Source organism: Solanum pennellii, chromosome 1 (genome assembly GCF_001406875.1).
Source record: "Solanum pennellii chromosome 1, SPENNV200".
In the NCBI taxonomy this organism is placed as follows: domain Eukaryota; kingdom Viridiplantae; phylum Streptophyta; class Magnoliopsida; order Solanales; family Solanaceae; genus Solanum; species Solanum pennellii.
Window position 1 is genome coordinate 104,947,489 of NC_028637.1, and position 17,138 is coordinate 104,964,626.

General features: G+C 36.2%; 2 protein-coding genes across 4 annotated transcripts; one reads left to right on the forward strand and one right to left on the reverse strand.

Annotated features, from left to right (window-relative positions):
- Positions 1-1,208: 1,208 nt before the first annotated feature.
- LOC107006589 (probable protein S-acyltransferase 23) lies at positions 1,209-12,599 on the forward strand. Its single transcript, XM_015205107.2, has 13 exons — positions 1,209-1,632; positions 1,726-1,866; positions 2,623-2,735; positions 7,214-7,293; positions 8,425-8,588; positions 8,733-8,871; positions 8,962-9,061; positions 9,912-9,963; positions 10,045-10,122; positions 10,219-10,317; positions 11,051-11,129; positions 11,247-11,395; positions 11,998-12,599. The coding sequence occupies exons 1-13, from the start codon at positions 1,387-1,389 to the stop codon at positions 12,184-12,186; spliced, it is 1,629 nt and encodes a 542-aa protein (XP_015060593.1). The 5' UTR covers positions 1,209-1,386; the 3' UTR covers positions 12,187-12,599.
- A 159-nt stretch (positions 12,600-12,758) lies between these two features.
- Positions 12,759-16,101, reverse strand: LOC107006598 (L-galactose dehydrogenase). 3 transcript variants are annotated; one of them, XR_003579568.1, is made up of 6 exons: positions 15,800-16,101; positions 15,253-15,481; positions 14,434-14,733; positions 13,856-13,984; positions 13,407-13,657; positions 12,998-13,136 (listed from the first exon to the last, which is right to left on the reverse strand). XR_003579568.1 is itself a non-coding variant. In XM_015205115.2 (5 exons), the coding sequence occupies exons 1-5, from the start codon at positions 15,973-15,975 to the stop codon at positions 13,005-13,007; spliced, it is 966 nt and encodes a 321-aa protein (XP_015060601.1). In that variant the 5' UTR covers positions 15,976-16,101; the 3' UTR covers positions 12,759-13,004. The 3 variants fall into 3 exon arrangements, 1 of the variants encoding a protein (XP_015060601.1); XR_001454970.2 differs by having other exon boundaries at positions 13,000-13,136; positions 13,373-13,657; XM_015205115.2 differs by lacking the exon at positions 13,407-13,657 and having other exon boundaries at positions 12,759-13,136.
- Between the last annotated feature and the right edge of the window lie 1,037 nt (positions 16,102-17,138).

The following is a 17,138-nucleotide window of genomic DNA, read 5'->3' on the forward strand; positions in this document are numbered from 1 at the left end:
TATTTTTTTCTATATAATTTTTCTATTGAATTATTGAATCATCTCTAAGTTATTCCTTTTAAACATTGTTGGTTGATTTTGATCGATTTTTTAAATTGTAAACGTCTTCAATTGTGTTTGTATTGTAAAGATTTAGATTGAAGGAATGAAAAACAAACTATGTGTTAGTCTCATTTGTTTTTTAATGTATTCCAATGACTTGAAGTAAAACACAATTATTCTCGAACATTTTCAATATCAATTGAACTAATGAGTTATTGAACAACATATGTATCATCTATCGATACCCCTCATATTATCCGGTTGGATGGTTCAGTGATTCAATAAGAAAATAACATAGTTAAGATAACCGAGGAAAAATTCAAAAATAAATAAATAAATATATATATATACGATTGGATGGTTCAGCGATTCAATAAGAAAATAACATAATTAAGATAACTGAGTTAAACCAACTATTGCTTCTTCACCTTTTTGTCTTTTGTATTTCCCCCCTGTTATTTTATATTTAAAAGTTTCTTTTTTATGATATATAATCATGTCTTTTTAATTTGATATTAGCTAATATTTATATTTTTCAATTTGCACATTCAAGTAGATACACACATTTTTGATTGTGTATGATTAAAATCGATCCATTTTAAATAATTTAAAACTTTGAGGTATATTTAACCTACTGCGAAAGTTCGAAAAATTGTACTTCCTCGATTTTAAAAAGAAGAGAAAAGGCATAGAAAATTGTTAAACCTTATTTGGTGTGTAAAAATGGTTTTGCAAAATTGGAGTTAAAAAAGGCACGGATGAGTCTTTTCTTTAACAGCAATAACATAAATGAGTCAAACTTTTAACGTGTGACATAAATGAACTTTTTTAAAAGTTCGATAGCATATTTGAGTATTTTTCCTAAAAAGAATTACCTTCATCTTTTTTTACTAACATTGTAATTGTAACTTTCTGTAAGGCTATAAGATTATGGGACAATTTTGTATATCTAACCTAATTTTAATTTAGAATACAAGATTTAAAATTTTTCTTTATACTCTTAAATTTTATATCAAATCAAACAAAGGAGTGATAATTTAAATAGACTAATATATAAAAGAATATCTTATAAAAAAGAACAGATAAAATTAAAAATAAATTTTATCTTAGTTGAATGGGATGCCCAATCCATTTTATTTCAATTTGTCTTAGTTGATGATCCTTATTAAAGTTCATCGTGTTGAGCGCGGCAGCAGTCATAAAGTAATTAACACACTAGAGTAAATTATGCTTTGAATGATTTTTACCTTCCCCAGTAAATTCAAAAAAAAGCTTCACGATAATTGAATGAACTATTATTAACCTCAACACTTGGATCCAGAATTTTCTAATTTCACATTATCAATGGCTTTATCAGAGATCGAGATCGTTTCCGACTCCAATGATCAGCAAACTTCTGGTTTTCGAAACCCTAACGAACCAGCCATAGTCGATGTTTACTCTGCTTGCGCTTATGGTGATTTTGACAAACTCCGGAAATTCGTTGAAGTTGACGGCGTTTCCGTTTACCAGCCGGACGGCAACGGATATTACGCGCTTCAATGGGCTGCTCTCAACAATTTCGCTGATATTGTCCAATATATCATCGAGGTATTATTATTTGGCTTTTATTAAATGAGGGTCGAGTTTTTATTTGTTCATTTGGAAGTCAAGTATGGTGTTTTTTATTTGTGGTATGTGTAGCACGGGGGAAATGTCCATGCGACCGACAATTCGGGACAGACTGCGTTGCATTGGGCGGCAGTGCGGGGATCAATTGCAGCTGCCGATGTGTTGTTGCAGAATGGTGCGCGGGTCGAGGCTGCTGATGTTAATGGTTATCGGGTAATATATAATACTTGCTGTTCATCTGTAATGTTCAACTATTCATAATTTCGGTATTATTGTTGTCATTTTCAAATCCATCTGTATAAGTTGGTATTTGCAATACAAGATGTGGTTAAACTTTCTAATTTCCTTAGTCTCCTCGCGGTTTAGGCTAAGCTGGAACTAAGTTTTTTTGCATTGGTTCCATGATGGAACTGATAACACTGTCAGGTCGCTGCGTAGCTTCCGGAACATCCAAGTTGGATGCAACAGAATTAATGAAGTTTCTAATTGTTTTTCTTAACGAGTGAGTGCCATAGGCTTGTAGCTGAAAATCCATAGGTGAAAACCTAAAAGAGAATTAGGTTTAAACTTTGAATTAAAAGGACTGTGTTTTGTTTGTTTATTTAGTCTCCAAGTATAAGGTTTCAATGAAATAAATGATCCATCACCTGTGCTTGTATCGGCAGGTACACTTGGTGCAGATGGATTATACAGAACCTCTCCCTTAATTATTCCTAAATTCTTTTTATCCAAGTTTCATAATCAGTTACAGGCTTCTTGTTCTCATGCTTCCTCTTGACCATTATTCATCTTCTTCCATTTTCCCCTGACCTAGAGTCCATGCTAGATTTTATTACATAATTCAAAAATTGTCAGTGTGCAATCCTGATTTTAGAACCTTCTAGAAACTAATTTTCTTGGATAAGGCTATCCTTGAAGGTTGTTTTTTCAGTTATATCAACTGTTGAAGTATGTGTACTTCCTTTACAGGCAATTCATGTTGCAGCTCAGTATGGACAAACAGCTTTTGTAAATCACATTGTTGCGAAGTATCATGCTGACCTTAATGTACCAGATAATGATGGGAGGAGCCCTCTTCACTGGTATGATTAGCACCCCCAGCATTTATAGACTTATAGTTTGAGTTTTCGGTTTTGAGTTGAAACTCCCATCATCTTCTCGATTTTTAAGTGACAAATCTCCCATGACTCTTTGCTATATTTTGGTTCTGATCTCTGGATGTGCTTGTGGTCTCTGTAAGTTTCATGGCAAGTTCACTTGTAGTTTTCTTGGGACTGAAATTATCCTTCTACGTATAGATAATTTCTTCTTGCCTTGCCTGAGATCTGGCTACTTCCCCAATCACGAGTACTTAATAAACAGACAAATTCCAAAATATTTCCCTCTTCTGTTCTCAGTTTTTTTAATTTGAGTCTTATATATCTCACTAAACAATGGTAAAGAAACTAATTATTTTCGATGCCCTTTTCAGCTGGCTTCGGGCAGTCTAGGTAAAGTTAATTAAATATGTGACGTGAACATGAGAACTTTAAGCGTCAACTATTTTAAATATGTTAAACCACAGATCTTAGGAGAAAATCCTGTACCACTCTAAGTAGAAGATATACCATCGATGAGCAAAAATGTGGAAGTTTTACATGTCCATGTGTCACGACCCAATTTCTCGAGCCATGAAGGCACCTACTATAACCCACCAGTAGGTAAGCCAAACCGTAACCCAGAACAACACGAAATGGGTGTGTGGGTAGAAACTAAACAAGACTAAGCAAAATTACTATAACAACATAAGCAAACCAAAACATAAATACAATTAAGGATCCTTCCCAGAACCTGGAAGTCACTAATACAGAGCTACCAACAAAACGAGTACAATTCCCAACAGTGGACCACCGAAACTAGACTGTCTCGAAAAGTAAAAGACAAGTCTTTATATAAACAGCTGGAGACTGAAATAGTACAAAACTCTGTGTGCTCACCCCAATCTCCAGACCAGAAATGCTCCAAACTCGATCAACGCTGGCTACTGGTGCTCGGACCTTCATCACGAAAATAGATGCAGAGCGTAGCATGAGTACCAAATAACAGGTACCCAGTAGGCATCATAGGCCGGCTGAACTAGACAAGTAAAGCAATATGAAAAGAAGGAATCACATAACTGGAGGTCAAGAACGAAAGGCTAAGTAACACCGGAATGCACAGGAGTGTATGAAGATCTAACTAAATTAATATAAATAAGCTAACTACACCTAACTGGACCCCCCCATAAGCCCAGAAGGTACACTCGTGCGCAAGTGTAAATAAAAACCCGAACGGACCCCCATAAGCCCGACGAGTACACAAAATAACTATAACTTAAGGAGAATAGAACTCAAGGCCAAAGAACACCGAACCAAATAGTAGAATCAGACGGTACGGAGGTCGGGCCTTGAACCGGACGCTCACCAGAATTACACAAGTAGCCAATTGCAAAATATAAGTAACTGAGGCTGGACCTCTAATCGGATGCTCTACATACTTGAGGCCGGACCTCTAACCGGATGCTCTACATAAGTATGTGGATAGCCGAGGCCGGACCTTAAATTCGGATACCCAACAAAGATGTCGATATAGCTGCTGAAAAAGTCTTTATCTATTTATAATCATCAATACCGGTGGAACACCATCCAGACTTAGCTAATCAATGTAAGTCCTTGAAGCCGAATCGAAACTCAACTTTGAATCGCGGAGCGGAATTCATTGTCACTGACGTAACTCGAGAAGCCGTAACATCGAAGAAATAAGGATAACTATCGCTGGAGCGAGCTCATCGTCTAGCTAAATACCAAACTATCAGACTCAAGTCTGCTACATCAGTCTACAAGGATTTAAGCCAGCCGAGCGACGTCGGGGCTAAACTAAGTCCTACCGATTTTGAATCATGCATTTCTAAGGAAAACCCTAGTCAAACATAAACTAAGGCCCAACATACTTCTGATAATCAGTATTCAAACATACAAGTAATCCATATAGCAAAGAAGGTCAATTAATAACAATAAACATGCTCACAGTTACCCGATAATTCTCAGAAAAAGGCCGAAAATATGATTTTTAACACCTATGCATGATCCAATAACTACCCAACCCAAATCCCAACTAATCAACATGCATTCACATGTTCAAGTTCAATCTAAGAAGGGAAACCGTAGCCTACCTGAACGCAGATCACGCGCGCTTCAAAAATCACTTCCCCGGTGCTTTTCCTTTCTGAAAGTCCTCGAAATGTTGATACACTATAAAAAATAGAGTCACAACGTTATTACGGTCATTTAAACACTAAAATCGCAACAAACGGAGACGGGTCAATTTCGCGGTCAAAACGGAAAAAGTGGGATCCGCGTTGAAAAATCCAGAATTAACCCCAAATAAAGGTCCTAAACAACTCTCGAAACTTGTGTTCCAAAATGGAACACAATTCGGGACTCAAGACAGTCCCAACATGAACATGCAACCAAAAACTCAAATTCTACGCTAAAAATCAGCAACAATGGCAGAAGCTATTTACAAGAATTTACCAAAAATGAAGGTCCAACTGCCAAAACCAATCACACCACGACGATCCTCACGAAAAACCCCACAATATAGGCTCTTGAATCACTAGATTCGGACCTAAAATGGCCAAGAAATCACCTTATAAAAGTTTCCCAAAAGTTGAGCTCGAAAATGAGCTACGACAGCAGTTAAAACACAAAATTTACCTCAAATCGGGTCCCCGATTCAGATTCCAAGCTCACCAATGCGTTGCCCTCGAAAAATCTCACAACTTAGCCTTTTGAATCGCCCAATTTGGAGTTCTATAGCTTAATATATCGCAATTTTAAAGTAAAACATAAAGGTTGAAAATTAGGCTTTTATAAGGACGAAGCTGGTCGCTAATAAACCCAAAAATCTGGTCGTTAAAACCCCAAATTCTGGTCGTTAAAGGGCTGCACCAGATTTCAGCTTTGTCTAATTTCTTCAAAGTTTCCGACGGGTGCTCAAAATCCGTTCAGAACCTGATAAAAATAAAACAGATATGCTACCCTACCAAAGTCGACATTCCGGACTCAATGGCGCAGTCGAAATTTCCATCAGAGGTCATCTCAATAAAATGTGGGTCCCACTTCCATTGGCCATTTTAAGTCAAAAACCACAAAATGGCTCGGAAAAATATCAAAAACCTCAGAACATGAAAGAAGGGTCAAACTAGACCAAACTCGACATTCCGGAGCTAGCAGCGCTGACGGAATTCTCATCCGAGCGCGTTTACTCAGAATGTTGACTAAAGTCAAAGTTAGCTTTAACTTAAAGTTAAAACGCCTAATCACACCAACTCACACTGAAAACTTCGGGAGTCATGTCGACAATGCTACTAGCCTAAAATGACCCTTCCGGAACTGATGGAATCATCAGAATTGGATTTTGATGTCATCTTCTTGAACTTTTGATCGAAAATGATCGTTCAAGGTTCATAAGCTCCAAAAATACTAACGGTCACACAATAACCAAATGAACGACCAGGTGACCGATCTGTCAGTCCCAGCAAGTCATAAATGACTTGGGATCGCTATAGGAACGCTCTAAACGATGCACAGAAAATAAAACACTAAAAATGACAAGAAGGGTCGTTACACCATGGGAGTTGTTCTAGCCTTGGTTACATGTAGAAATACTAAGACTATCAGATCACAACACAAAAACAAACTCCATATATTCCACTATCACATATAATAGATTCCAGTCATTCAACATACAACAGAAAGTACCAAAATAATTCTGATGACTAAAAAGGTTGTAAACACTACCCCGTGCTAGATCTGATAAGGATATGCCTTCTTCCTCTTCCTTTCTGATTTCACATGTTCGAATAAAGGAGTTGATAGGCTATTTGGTCAGAAATTCGTTTCTTACAAAGTAACTCCCAAACTTCTTTAAAAGATCCCATTTAATAAACTACACGGAAAACTGGGGAAGAAGTGTTGTCTTTTAGTTGTAGAGTGGAGAGTGAAGTGGTGAACGTCCAACTCGGTAGATTGGTGTTGCACAGGTCTTAGTGGTGTGTTACATCAGGACTCAAGTATGGCGTCGATATGTGAAGTTTGATGTCCGTGTTTTCTAGCTTTGGTTATAGTTGGATTGATAATTTTCCCTCTTTATTTATGCTTGCTCCTACTTCCTATTAGTAGTGTCATCTTAACAAGTCTAAACTGCGAGACTGTATCATTGTTTGACATTGTATACCACTCTTGATTCTGTTTTAGTTTTTAGTTTTCAAGCTTTGGTGTTCCTTTCTACTCTCAGTATCTTAAATCTTTTATTCCTGGTATTGCATGCAATTTGGGGCGTTCCGCATTCCCTATTGGACATTGAAAATTTTGTTTTTGTCAAACGGAAGGCAGAGTTCTTGCCCTCTGGTGTTGGTTTGTGGAATTTAAAAATGAATGTTTTACTAGTTGATCTTCATGATAGTTCTTTATATTGTTATCTCATTTCTTAGCTGAAGTTATCCATTATTATAAGCATTTTCTCTGGTATTTCCAACTAGGGCTGCATACAAGGGATTTGGTGATACAATCAGGTTACTTCTATTCAGAGATGCTTTCCAAGGGAGACAAGATAAAGATGGTATGTTCATAATGAATGTACCATTTTCTTTAATTCCCTTGGTGTAAATGTAATGCTTTTGTAAGTTGGAGATTTTGCTTATGAATGTGGCCTGCCAATCATAGTCATTAATTATGATAATTTGATGGAAATGGAAATAATAGATGCAGCATTGAAGTTGGTTTCTTCCATTGTTAGTGTTGCTTCATAGTCTATGTTATCCAATAGTTATGGTTGTGTAGTAATGTCATGCAAAAAATGCTTGTGTAAATGTGATATGCAAGTTGCAGTCTCTAATAATTTCTTCTCTCATCTAAGTTTGATTACAGGTGGAGATTCTAAGCATCTTATTAGTAGTTTGTTTTCTGGTGCTTCTTTTAATAAAATGATGGTCTACAAAAATTTTACACTTCGCTAAAGGAATGAGTTCGTGTTTTGTTAGTTCTGGGGAAACTTCCGTTTGGCAGTTTTAACAACAGTTCGTATTGGGGTCTGAATGTCCCTCCTTTTGCTTGAAGCTTCATAAACAATGGACAGAAAGAAAGTAACATTGCAGGGCTTTTTGTGAAGAATTATATATTGGCTGTCAAGAGTATATACTCAGTGGAGAATGAAGTCGAGAACTCCTTTGAGCAAGTCTCTTTTTGTTGATACGTTGAAATCAAGTGGGATTTTATTTGTTTTTCTGGGATGAACCTTTGGAAGAGGAAGACTTAGAATGTAGTTTGTGGTTTTTTCCCTCCTTTTGTTGTGGGATTGCTTATCATTCTTCCATTAATGTATGGGTCCTGTATTTCCATTTTGCAGCATTCTAAGATTTTGGCATGGTCATATCTGAAAGTTTGGGAATAAGTGTCCACTGGTTTCATGTGTTTTTTAGTTGCTCATTTTTTCCTCGGGGGTGTTCTGACCATGACTGATGTGAATAATGCTTGGTTTTGGTGATCTTATTTTTGTTTAAATTTTACTGATTGACCATTATAATTGCTAGTTAATAATGCTTTTTCTGGAAGAGGTTTTGGTTGATCTTATTTTTCAAATAAATTTTACTGTTTGACCGTGATAATTGCTATCTAAATACATCCGGGCGCCAAATTATTATTTAGAGCCACAAACATAGTTGTATAATGCTGATAATTCAAAGGTTTGCAGGTTGCACTCCTTTGCATTGGGCAGCATTAAGAGGAAATGCAGAGGCTTGCACTTTACTTGTACATGCAGGCACAAAGGAGGAATTAACAGTCAAAGATAATGCAGGACTTACTCCTGCAGAGCTTGCATCTGATAAAGGTCATCTGCAAATAGCACGTATACTTGTAGGTAACTCTTTTTATAGAAATTATTTATCTGTAATCTTACTATTTTCAAGTACCATGCTGATGTTCTCTCTATCGTTCTGCAATTACTGTTTCTCATTTTTGTAGCATCTGAATGACAGTTTGCAATTCAATGTTGTGCAGTCTAATGCCCAACGGTCACAGAGAAAGCAGTGGAAAGACGAGATTTGCCCTGCTAAAATGGGGCATAAAGGCTATGCTCCAATTCTATTCTCCATTGTTGTGGTCAACGTCATTCTCTTCATCAGTTCAGTCCTCTTCGGTGGGTGATGGTACTTCTAGTGGTATTTCTTTTTGTTCTTGTAATTGGAGGCACCACTTGCTAATTGTTGCTGGATCTTGTTTTTGCTAGCTCCTGGTCTTACAAAAGTTACTGCTGTTGTCGCACTTTGGGGATGGACTGCTGTTTCCCTGGCAGTTGCCGCACTCCTAGTGTTAGTTCGTTGCAGTAGGTAACTTTTTCCTGTTTAATTACTCAAGTGATTTAGGTAGCCAAACCCAACTTAATTTACTATGATATTGTGCTAAACGCCTAAACCCCCATATGGTATTGAAGTCGATGGGAATTTTTGTGTTTTTATTCTATTTAAGCAAATAATAAACGTAATCAGAGTATGGCAGTGCCTAAGGGTTCCGCAGTTCAGAGTATGAGGCATAAAAATTTCAAGGCAAACGCTGATACTGGTATAAAGTGCAAATGTTGCTTATAATCTATTATTTACCTTTGCCTTGTTCTACAAGCGCTGTAGTATGATGCACAAACTTTAAGTATGTACTAGATAAGGAACACAGCACTCTGGAACGCTGACAGCAGTCACTGTCATAGAACTGCAAATAACTGACATGTTCCCTGACACATAAAAGTTAACTTGTGTGATTCAGTGATCCATTAAACCCATAAATTATGAAAGGGAAATTAGATCTTTCCAAACTGGATTTTGATGAAGATGAAGAAAACCTGATTTTTAAAGCAACAGGATCATTTGTTATTAAAGATGCTTCATCTTCCTTTCCCTCGTTTCCCTTCCCTTTCACCTTTATCATTGATGAACCATCTACTCAATCAGTCTTCTCTTTCTTGTCCTTTATATCACTATGATTCCAAGACATTGTTATAGATTTTTTGGACTTGTCCTGTAAAATGTTGGATTTAAATGAATGGGCTTGTTTATCTGGTAATATCCTAATTCTGGCCCTGAAAGCTATAGGTAAACATTTTGACATGCGTGTTCTTTTGTTAAAATATGTCAGCACTTCTCATGCCTTATGGAGCCAAAGATGATTGTTTCATTTTCTTTGCAGTAAAGATCCAGGTTACATCAAAACCGCTGTTGCTGGTCAACCTGATGCTCAGGTACCACTATCATTTTGGAATTATTCAACAATGATTTTAATGTCCTCCAATCTACATAATGATGTTAGTTGATTTTTTTAGGATCCACTATTGAATATTGATCTGAACAATACTTCCAGTTGGACTGGGAACTGGTCTCAGCTTTGTCCTACCTGCAAGGTTTCTCAGAAAACCTAGTCTTTTTACTACAAGATATATTCTCTTCTGATGTTGCAATTGTATTGTCATGTTGATTGTTGAACATTTTTATGCCAGATCATACGACCTGTTCGGTCAAAACACTGTCCCACTTGCAACCGCTGTGTTGAACAATTTGATCATCATTGCCCTTGGGTCTCAAATTGTGTGGGGAAGGTATGACTATTTGTAAGCTACTAAAGGGACATAAGCTGTGTACAAAAATCTGCTAGCTGTTGATTTTGTCTAGTTCTTTTGGTCTGTATGCCTGGTTATTCCTTTTGTTTTGTCCCCTAGGGAACCTGTCTGGTTAGATGCGATACAAATGAGTGTTAGTGGGTGTTTGAACATAAAAATTGTACTTCGGAAAAAAGTGCCAGTATTTGTTTTCAAGTTGAAAATGGTATTTGGAAAGTGGAGTTGTGTTTGGACATGCATACAAATTGGAATTGTTTTTGAATTTTTGTGAGTGATTTGGAGTGAAAATTGTTGAAAACAACTTTTTGGAGTTTTTTGAATTCTGGAAAAATTGCAACACTTCTATGTCCAAACTATTTTCGGGGATAAAATTCTGGAAAAAGCGACAATTATCCATGGTTAATGGGCAGTATTTGTTGTTTTTTTTATTCCTGTTCATGACTCCTGTGTTTTCTCACGTCTTCAGTAAACTATGATAATATTACAGTACTTACATAATCGACACTTCCCTTCTGAGATTTGTCAGGCATCAATTTCATTACTTATTCTTTTTCTTTCTTATGGCTGTCTTCCATCACTTTGTTGATTTCCTCACTAAATGCTGGTTACAAACACTTATTGCATATTCCAAGTTGTTGGAGTTTTGCAAGTATTTTCTTAATTCCCGTGCTTTTGACCATTAAGTCATTATTATTTTTGCTGAACCTTGCAGAGGAATAAGCGGGACTTTTTCATTTTCCTTTGTATGGGTTCATTGACATCTATAATTGGTGCTGCGATTGCTCTTCAAAGTATGTTAAAAGCACTTTATCTTTAACATTAATAGTCTTTAGAATGCTACTGCTTGCATACTCTAATAAAGTAATACTGGGTTGTTTAAGACAGTTGAAACCGTTTACCTCTTGCAGGAATTTGGACGTCAGTACCATTGTTGGTAGCCGATGAATCATGGTTACATCATGTTTTCTTTGCGTATCCTGGTGTAATCGCTTTTCTGTTCATGGATGGGGTTATTCTGATTGCTTCTTTAACTCTCTGTGTAATACAGATATCCCAGGTATAGATTAGATTTTTTGGTTTTCTTGTCCTTCTTAATCATTAAGCAACTGAAGCCGATGGTTAGCTCGCTCATGAAAAAATGCGCTTGAAAGGGAATGAAATTCCCCAAACTAGTTTAGTATAAATGAACCTAACCCTATATGTATCAACAGTTGTATACTTGCTTCTGAAACCACTGTAGGTGAATTATTAAGCACTCAAGAGTTCCAAGGAAACTTAAGTTTAGCTGCCTCGTCTTCTAGTGTTAATAGTGAATTTGGAGCTATACTCAGTAAGATCGTTTATTGTTTAAACAGTTCTTGACATACTTGAAACAAGTTCCAACGTCTTTGATGCACTGGTGCTGGATATGGAATCTGTGGGTAGTCCTTTACGCAGTCGAACTTAACTGACATGAATTCATCTCTTGTGAGAACTTTTAAAGAGCAAAGAGGAGGCTGGGGTTTGTGTATCGGCTACCCTCATCTTTATGAGGGATTTAGTAACTTGCTATAGTATTTAAGAGATGTATCTCAGTATGGCATCAGTACTGTAATGCAGAGGAGCTTTCCTTTATGAAACTCTTGTAATTGACCCTATGAACCTTTTTGTTCCATGCAGATAGCTCGGAATCTCACAACAAATGAGATGGCAAATGCTGTGAGATATGGTTATCTTCGTGGTCCAGATGGGAGGTTCCGAAATCCCTATAACCATGGATGTCGGAAGAATTGCTCTGACTTCCTTATCAATGGTTACACAAATGATGATGAGATAGCATGGCCACCATTGCAGCACGCCGCAAGCTAGCAGCATTTACAATCCCTGCTTGCTAAAGGATGCATATATTACCAGACCCCTCTAGGTGACCTCTTCAGTGTTTGTGAAGAATCCTAGGGGCTCTTGTTTATTTTGAGTCTCGCAATGTACCAAAAGAAAAAAAAATGTATGGGGCTCTGGTTTATTTATGTTGTAAAAACTATATCATCCCAAAAAAACATAAGGGGGAAATCTGCAACTCTTGCTGCATTGGTGTTCTTTGTACATCTTTACATATCAACGTTCGAGTGATGAGAAGGAGTGATGAGAAGACTTTCGATAATTAATGGGAGGAGTATAAGGGGAATATGTGTATTATTATTAAGAAGAAATGTTACTGTAATTTTATTTCATACTCTAGTTACCGCTATGTACAACAATTACAAAAATATTCTTTTAAGTTACTTGAATATCCAATATTACTGTAGGGGTCAATATGGGTCTTATATCTCCATCCATCAAATCGTTTACCATTTGGAGCAAACACAATTTGAATTATCAAATATGGTACCCGAAACTAAAACATTACAGTAATTTTTGGTAAACTGGACATGTCCACAACATTAGATCCAATTTGCTCCCATTAAATCTCTGTTTAGACAGGTCCCAAAAGGCATTAACAATCGAAACTGGCCTCCTATACTTAAAGCACTGCAACGTTTATTCATTATTTTAACTTGGATATGTAAAAACTCGAAGAATACAACATACAATTTCGACTTGAACTTGTTTTAGATGTCCAAGTGCAAATAAAACATGCACAACCAGGAGATCACAATTCACAAGACCTCGTTGAACTGACAAACAAATCAACTTTTTTGGATACCGCTAGGCCATGTCTGATTCTTCACTGGTTTCAGAATGTCTGTGATCTCTGATAATGCTTCTTCGTCCATTCCAGCCGTTGCTACTTCTAGGGCAGCTGCTATATTTTCCTCAACCTTCAAGAGATATATCATGACAAAAATCAATATAAAGCCATTTCAAAAAGGATGTTTGGGCTAGGCATTCAAATAAACATTGCCGGACATTTGCTGCAAAATTTATGTTCCTCAAGCTTCCAGCTCAAGCAGACTTCCAGAAAGGACTTGCATTAACTAGTATTCGACCAAACAATCAACTATTCCTTAATGTAAATTTATTGTGGTCGGCTATATGAAATTCAATCAGCACTCACTTCTGAAAATGAAATGAGAAAATGGCATGCATACTTCTAATGTATAGCTCGCCCTGAGAGTGACCAATCATCATCTATGCGTCTGTTTTTAGGTGTTGAATCAAGAAGAAGTAAGACCACACATGCCTTAGGTAGAAAAGTTGACAAAGAACAGATGTGCAAATTTGAAGAAACACCAGACTGCAGGCTCATTCTTTTGTCCCTATTCACTTGCACAATCTTAGTCTCCTGTTCAAAGGGGTCATGATTTTCTACCTCATCCAACTATTTTGTCCGATTTGTCGTCTGTATAAGAAAGCAAATCCATTTTTCATCTGTCAAAAAAATAACTTTTCTGTTGCCTACTTTGTTTCCTTTCAGCAACATAGTAAAGCCAGCCAATCCTTTTTAGTGACACGTGTAAAATATTATATCAAAAGATGACATGGGATTTATAAATGAAGAATCACATGTAGAGGATAAAAATCGATGAAAAAAGATAACCTCTTTAACAGACTTCATCCCCACTAGTATGGAAGAAATGTCGGTATTTGCTAAGCTGTACTGCAAGGCTAATTTTGAGATATCCTTTCCCTTCCCTTTGCAGTGATCAGCAGCAGCTCGGCAGGCAGCCTGGTGATGCAAATATGCAGACATTTGAGTGAGTAAGAAAAATAAGAAAACACTCAGTTTTATTTTGGGAGAAGATTCAGGAAGAAGCATTGAAGAGTGGAGAGAAGAACAACTTTGGGAGAGTGGATACAAACAAGCACAAGTTGAAAATAAGACATCTAATACAGAAGTTAGAAGCTGTCCATGGATTTAAAAGTCAAGTGCTCGATTTCAGTGACATCTTCTATGTTTTGTAATTTCAATATGCAATATTATCTTGAAGGAGTTTAAACTTTAGTCTGTGTACAATATCCAAACATTCAATCGTCATCTATTGGCAGATCAGATGGGAAGAAATGAATACATTGCAGAGATGGTACAACATAACTAATCTAAAGCAGAGCACTTTTAGCAAGTAATCGATACTCTTATGGGATAGTATTAGTAAGGGAGAAAAATGAATTGTTGACCTTAAGTTCAGAAGAAGCAGGGTGCCACTCGGGACCACCAGCCTCAGTAAGAAGACCCATTGAAAGAGGAGAAGCACTGATCACTCCCACACCCTTGCTCTTCAGGTATGGCAACAGATCCGCCAAAGTTGAATCGTTGACACTGTAGTGACAATATGACAGGATGACGTCAACTGTGCCTGGAGGGACGCGATCAAGCACATAAGTGAATATCCCCAAAGGTAGGCCGGTTATACCAATGAAACGGATCTTTCCAGCTTGCTTCAATTTTAGAAGGGCGGGAAGTGTCTCATTCACAATCTGTTCGAGACAAAAATAAATATACACTAAAACTCCCATGCTAAAATTACATATTTCCACAAACAAAATCGTGATAAAGTGGGAAGGAGGAAAAAGGGCTATAAATCTTACTTTCAAAAACAAAGACTACCTCTGGATAATATCACAAAGAAAGATAAGATTTTTAAAACCAGATATATCAAACACTGAGAACAAATTACGTAGTTTGATGTGTAATCAATATGACAAGTTGAGGAAGGAATCAAAAAGAGATTTACAAGGCTAAAATGTCACTTGGCCAAACCTTATGAGGAACTCCCTTCAATCTGAAGGAATGACAAAATTCGAACTACTAGGATCAAAAATATTTTAAATAAGCATCAGACATTTACTCAGTTAAGTAAAAGTAAATGGTACATATTTGGAACAATACAAAAAGTCTTACAAAATCATGATCTTTTTTATCATGCAGATTTACGAAGTATTTAGAAAAATTGGTGTTCAGGTAGAAGAATCAAACCTAAATGATCAATAAAGCACCTGATCAAGGGACCCAAATTCAATATCATGACATTGTAACATATCAACATAATCAAGCTGCAGCCTCTCCAAGCTCTCATCAATACTTCTAGTCACTCTCTCAGCACTAAAATCAAATCCCTCTTTGTACCTCCCACATTTTGTAGACACAATGTACTGATCTCTAGGGACTCCAAGAGCCTTCAAAGCTTTCCCTAGTACCTTTTCCGATAACGTTCCTCCATAATACCTGAAAAGTCGTCAATTTTAAAGAAGGACCAATTTTCAGTAGTTCAACTATAATTTCCGAATTAAACAGCAAAATGATTCAAGATGCGGATCCAAAATTCAAATCACTTATGCCTATTCCCGGTCATTCACAAAATCCAAATAGTAAAGGTTGATCAAAATTTTAAACGAATGCGGGCTGATAAGACTGCATCCACTACTCATAACACTAAATGCAGATGTAATTCAAAATTCATGCTTATAAGACGAAATTCAACTATATGTGTATTCTGGATAAATTCAATCTAAATAGAAGATGACAAAGAGATAGATTATGTACGGGGAAGTGTCAAAGAAATTGACACCCAGGCGAAAGGCTTCCCGGACGGCGTCGAAGGCGTCTTGTTCGGAGACATCGCCGAAAACCTTGCCGAGAGGAGAAGCGCCGAAGCCGACAGAGCTGAGTTTGAGTCCAGTGTTGCCCAGTGATCGGAGCTGCAATGTCTGAGCTGCCATTGATGTAAATATTAGGGCTTTGAAATGTGAAAGATACTCTTCTGCTTCAATAAGAAGATGACAAATGTGAGTTGATATTTCATCAAAATACTCCTATCTAAAAAATAGTAGAAAATATCACCACCACCCCTCCACTTTTTAGGATGCAGTGATTGGTTAATTCATTATTAACAAGAGGTTTTGAATACGAGTTTTCGATATAAAGAAAATTATATTAGAGCTTCACTCTTAAATAAATTCTCTTATGTTTTCGAATGTAATTAAAATTTTAACGCGAATTCTGGACATTGAGTAGCAAATAAATTTTTAAAAATATTTATGCATTTACTTTAACTAATGCGAACTCTGGATATAGAGTAGAAACAAATAAAAAAAATATGTATTTATTCTAACTTGTATGGTAGAGTGTATAAAAATAATAGTCAATATAGAGTGTATTAGTTAAATTTGTATTAGTTATGTATGCATTGTTTGGTTAGATGTATTAAAAATAGCATACATTGTAAAAAAAATTATTATTTACATAAGTATCATTCACAATTATGATGGAAAAGGTGTAAAAGTACTCTTAGGGGTTGTTTGGTACAAAAATGAATAATGCAGTAATGTAGGGATTAGCAATGCAGGGATTAGCAATGCATGGATTATTTTTATTAAGTGTTTGGTTCATTATTTCTTATCTAATTTTGTGTGTGGTTTAAAAAAATTTTAAAATTTTTTTTCCAATTATACCCTAGAGTTATTATGAGATTTTGTATTTCATGTAATTGAGCCAAAGTAGATAATTAACGGAGAATATTATTTTTTTATAACATTTTTAACTAGTTAGGAGAATAAAATTTTTATTGTTATGTTCACTATTTTCTCACTTAAATTATTTGAGAGTAAATAATTGTCATCTTAATAAATTAGAGTTAATAACTCAAAAGGTCACACAACTATAATGATTATAGAGAAAATTTATTGAACTTTGTTTTGTATCAATAAATTTTAAAAAACTCTTTATCATGAAATAAGATAAAAATATAAAATAAATATAGAAAAATAAATTAAACTATTTTTACACTCGAGATGTGTGTGTATATATATATATTGTCACGACCGGAATCTAGACCCCAGACGAGACCGGCGTCGTTGACCTCTCAGAGGTCGCAGACAAACCT

What these genes read in the sequence shown, in the direction of transcription:
- LOC107006598 (XM_015205115.2), bottom strand. Translation starts at nt 15,975, where the DNA reads ATGGCAGCTCAGACATTGCAGCTCCGATCACTGGGCAACACTGGACTC. An exon ending in CTGCTTCTTCTGAACTTAAG is followed by an intron (nt 13,985 to 14,433) that starts GTCAACAATTCA and finishes TTGCATCACCAG; the next exon opens with GCTGCCTGCCGAGCTGCTGC. An exon ending in GGATGAAGTCTGTTAAAGAG is followed by an intron (nt 13,137 to 13,855) that starts GTTATCTTTTTT and finishes TATCTCTTGAAG; the next exon opens with GTTGAGGAAAATATAGCAGC.
- LOC107006589 (XM_015205107.2), top strand. Translation starts at nt 1,387, where the DNA reads ATGGCTTTATCAGAGATCGAGATCGTTTCCGACTCCAATGATCAGCAA. An exon ending in AGGGAGACAAGATAAAGATG is followed by an intron (nt 7,294 to 8,424) that starts GTATGTTCATAA and finishes AAAGGTTTGCAG; the next exon opens with GTTGCACTCCTTTGCATTGG. An exon ending in TGCAAATAGCACGTATACTT is followed by an intron (nt 8,589 to 8,732) that starts GTAGGTAACTCT and finishes AATGTTGTGCAG; the next exon opens with TCTAATGCCCAACGGTCACA.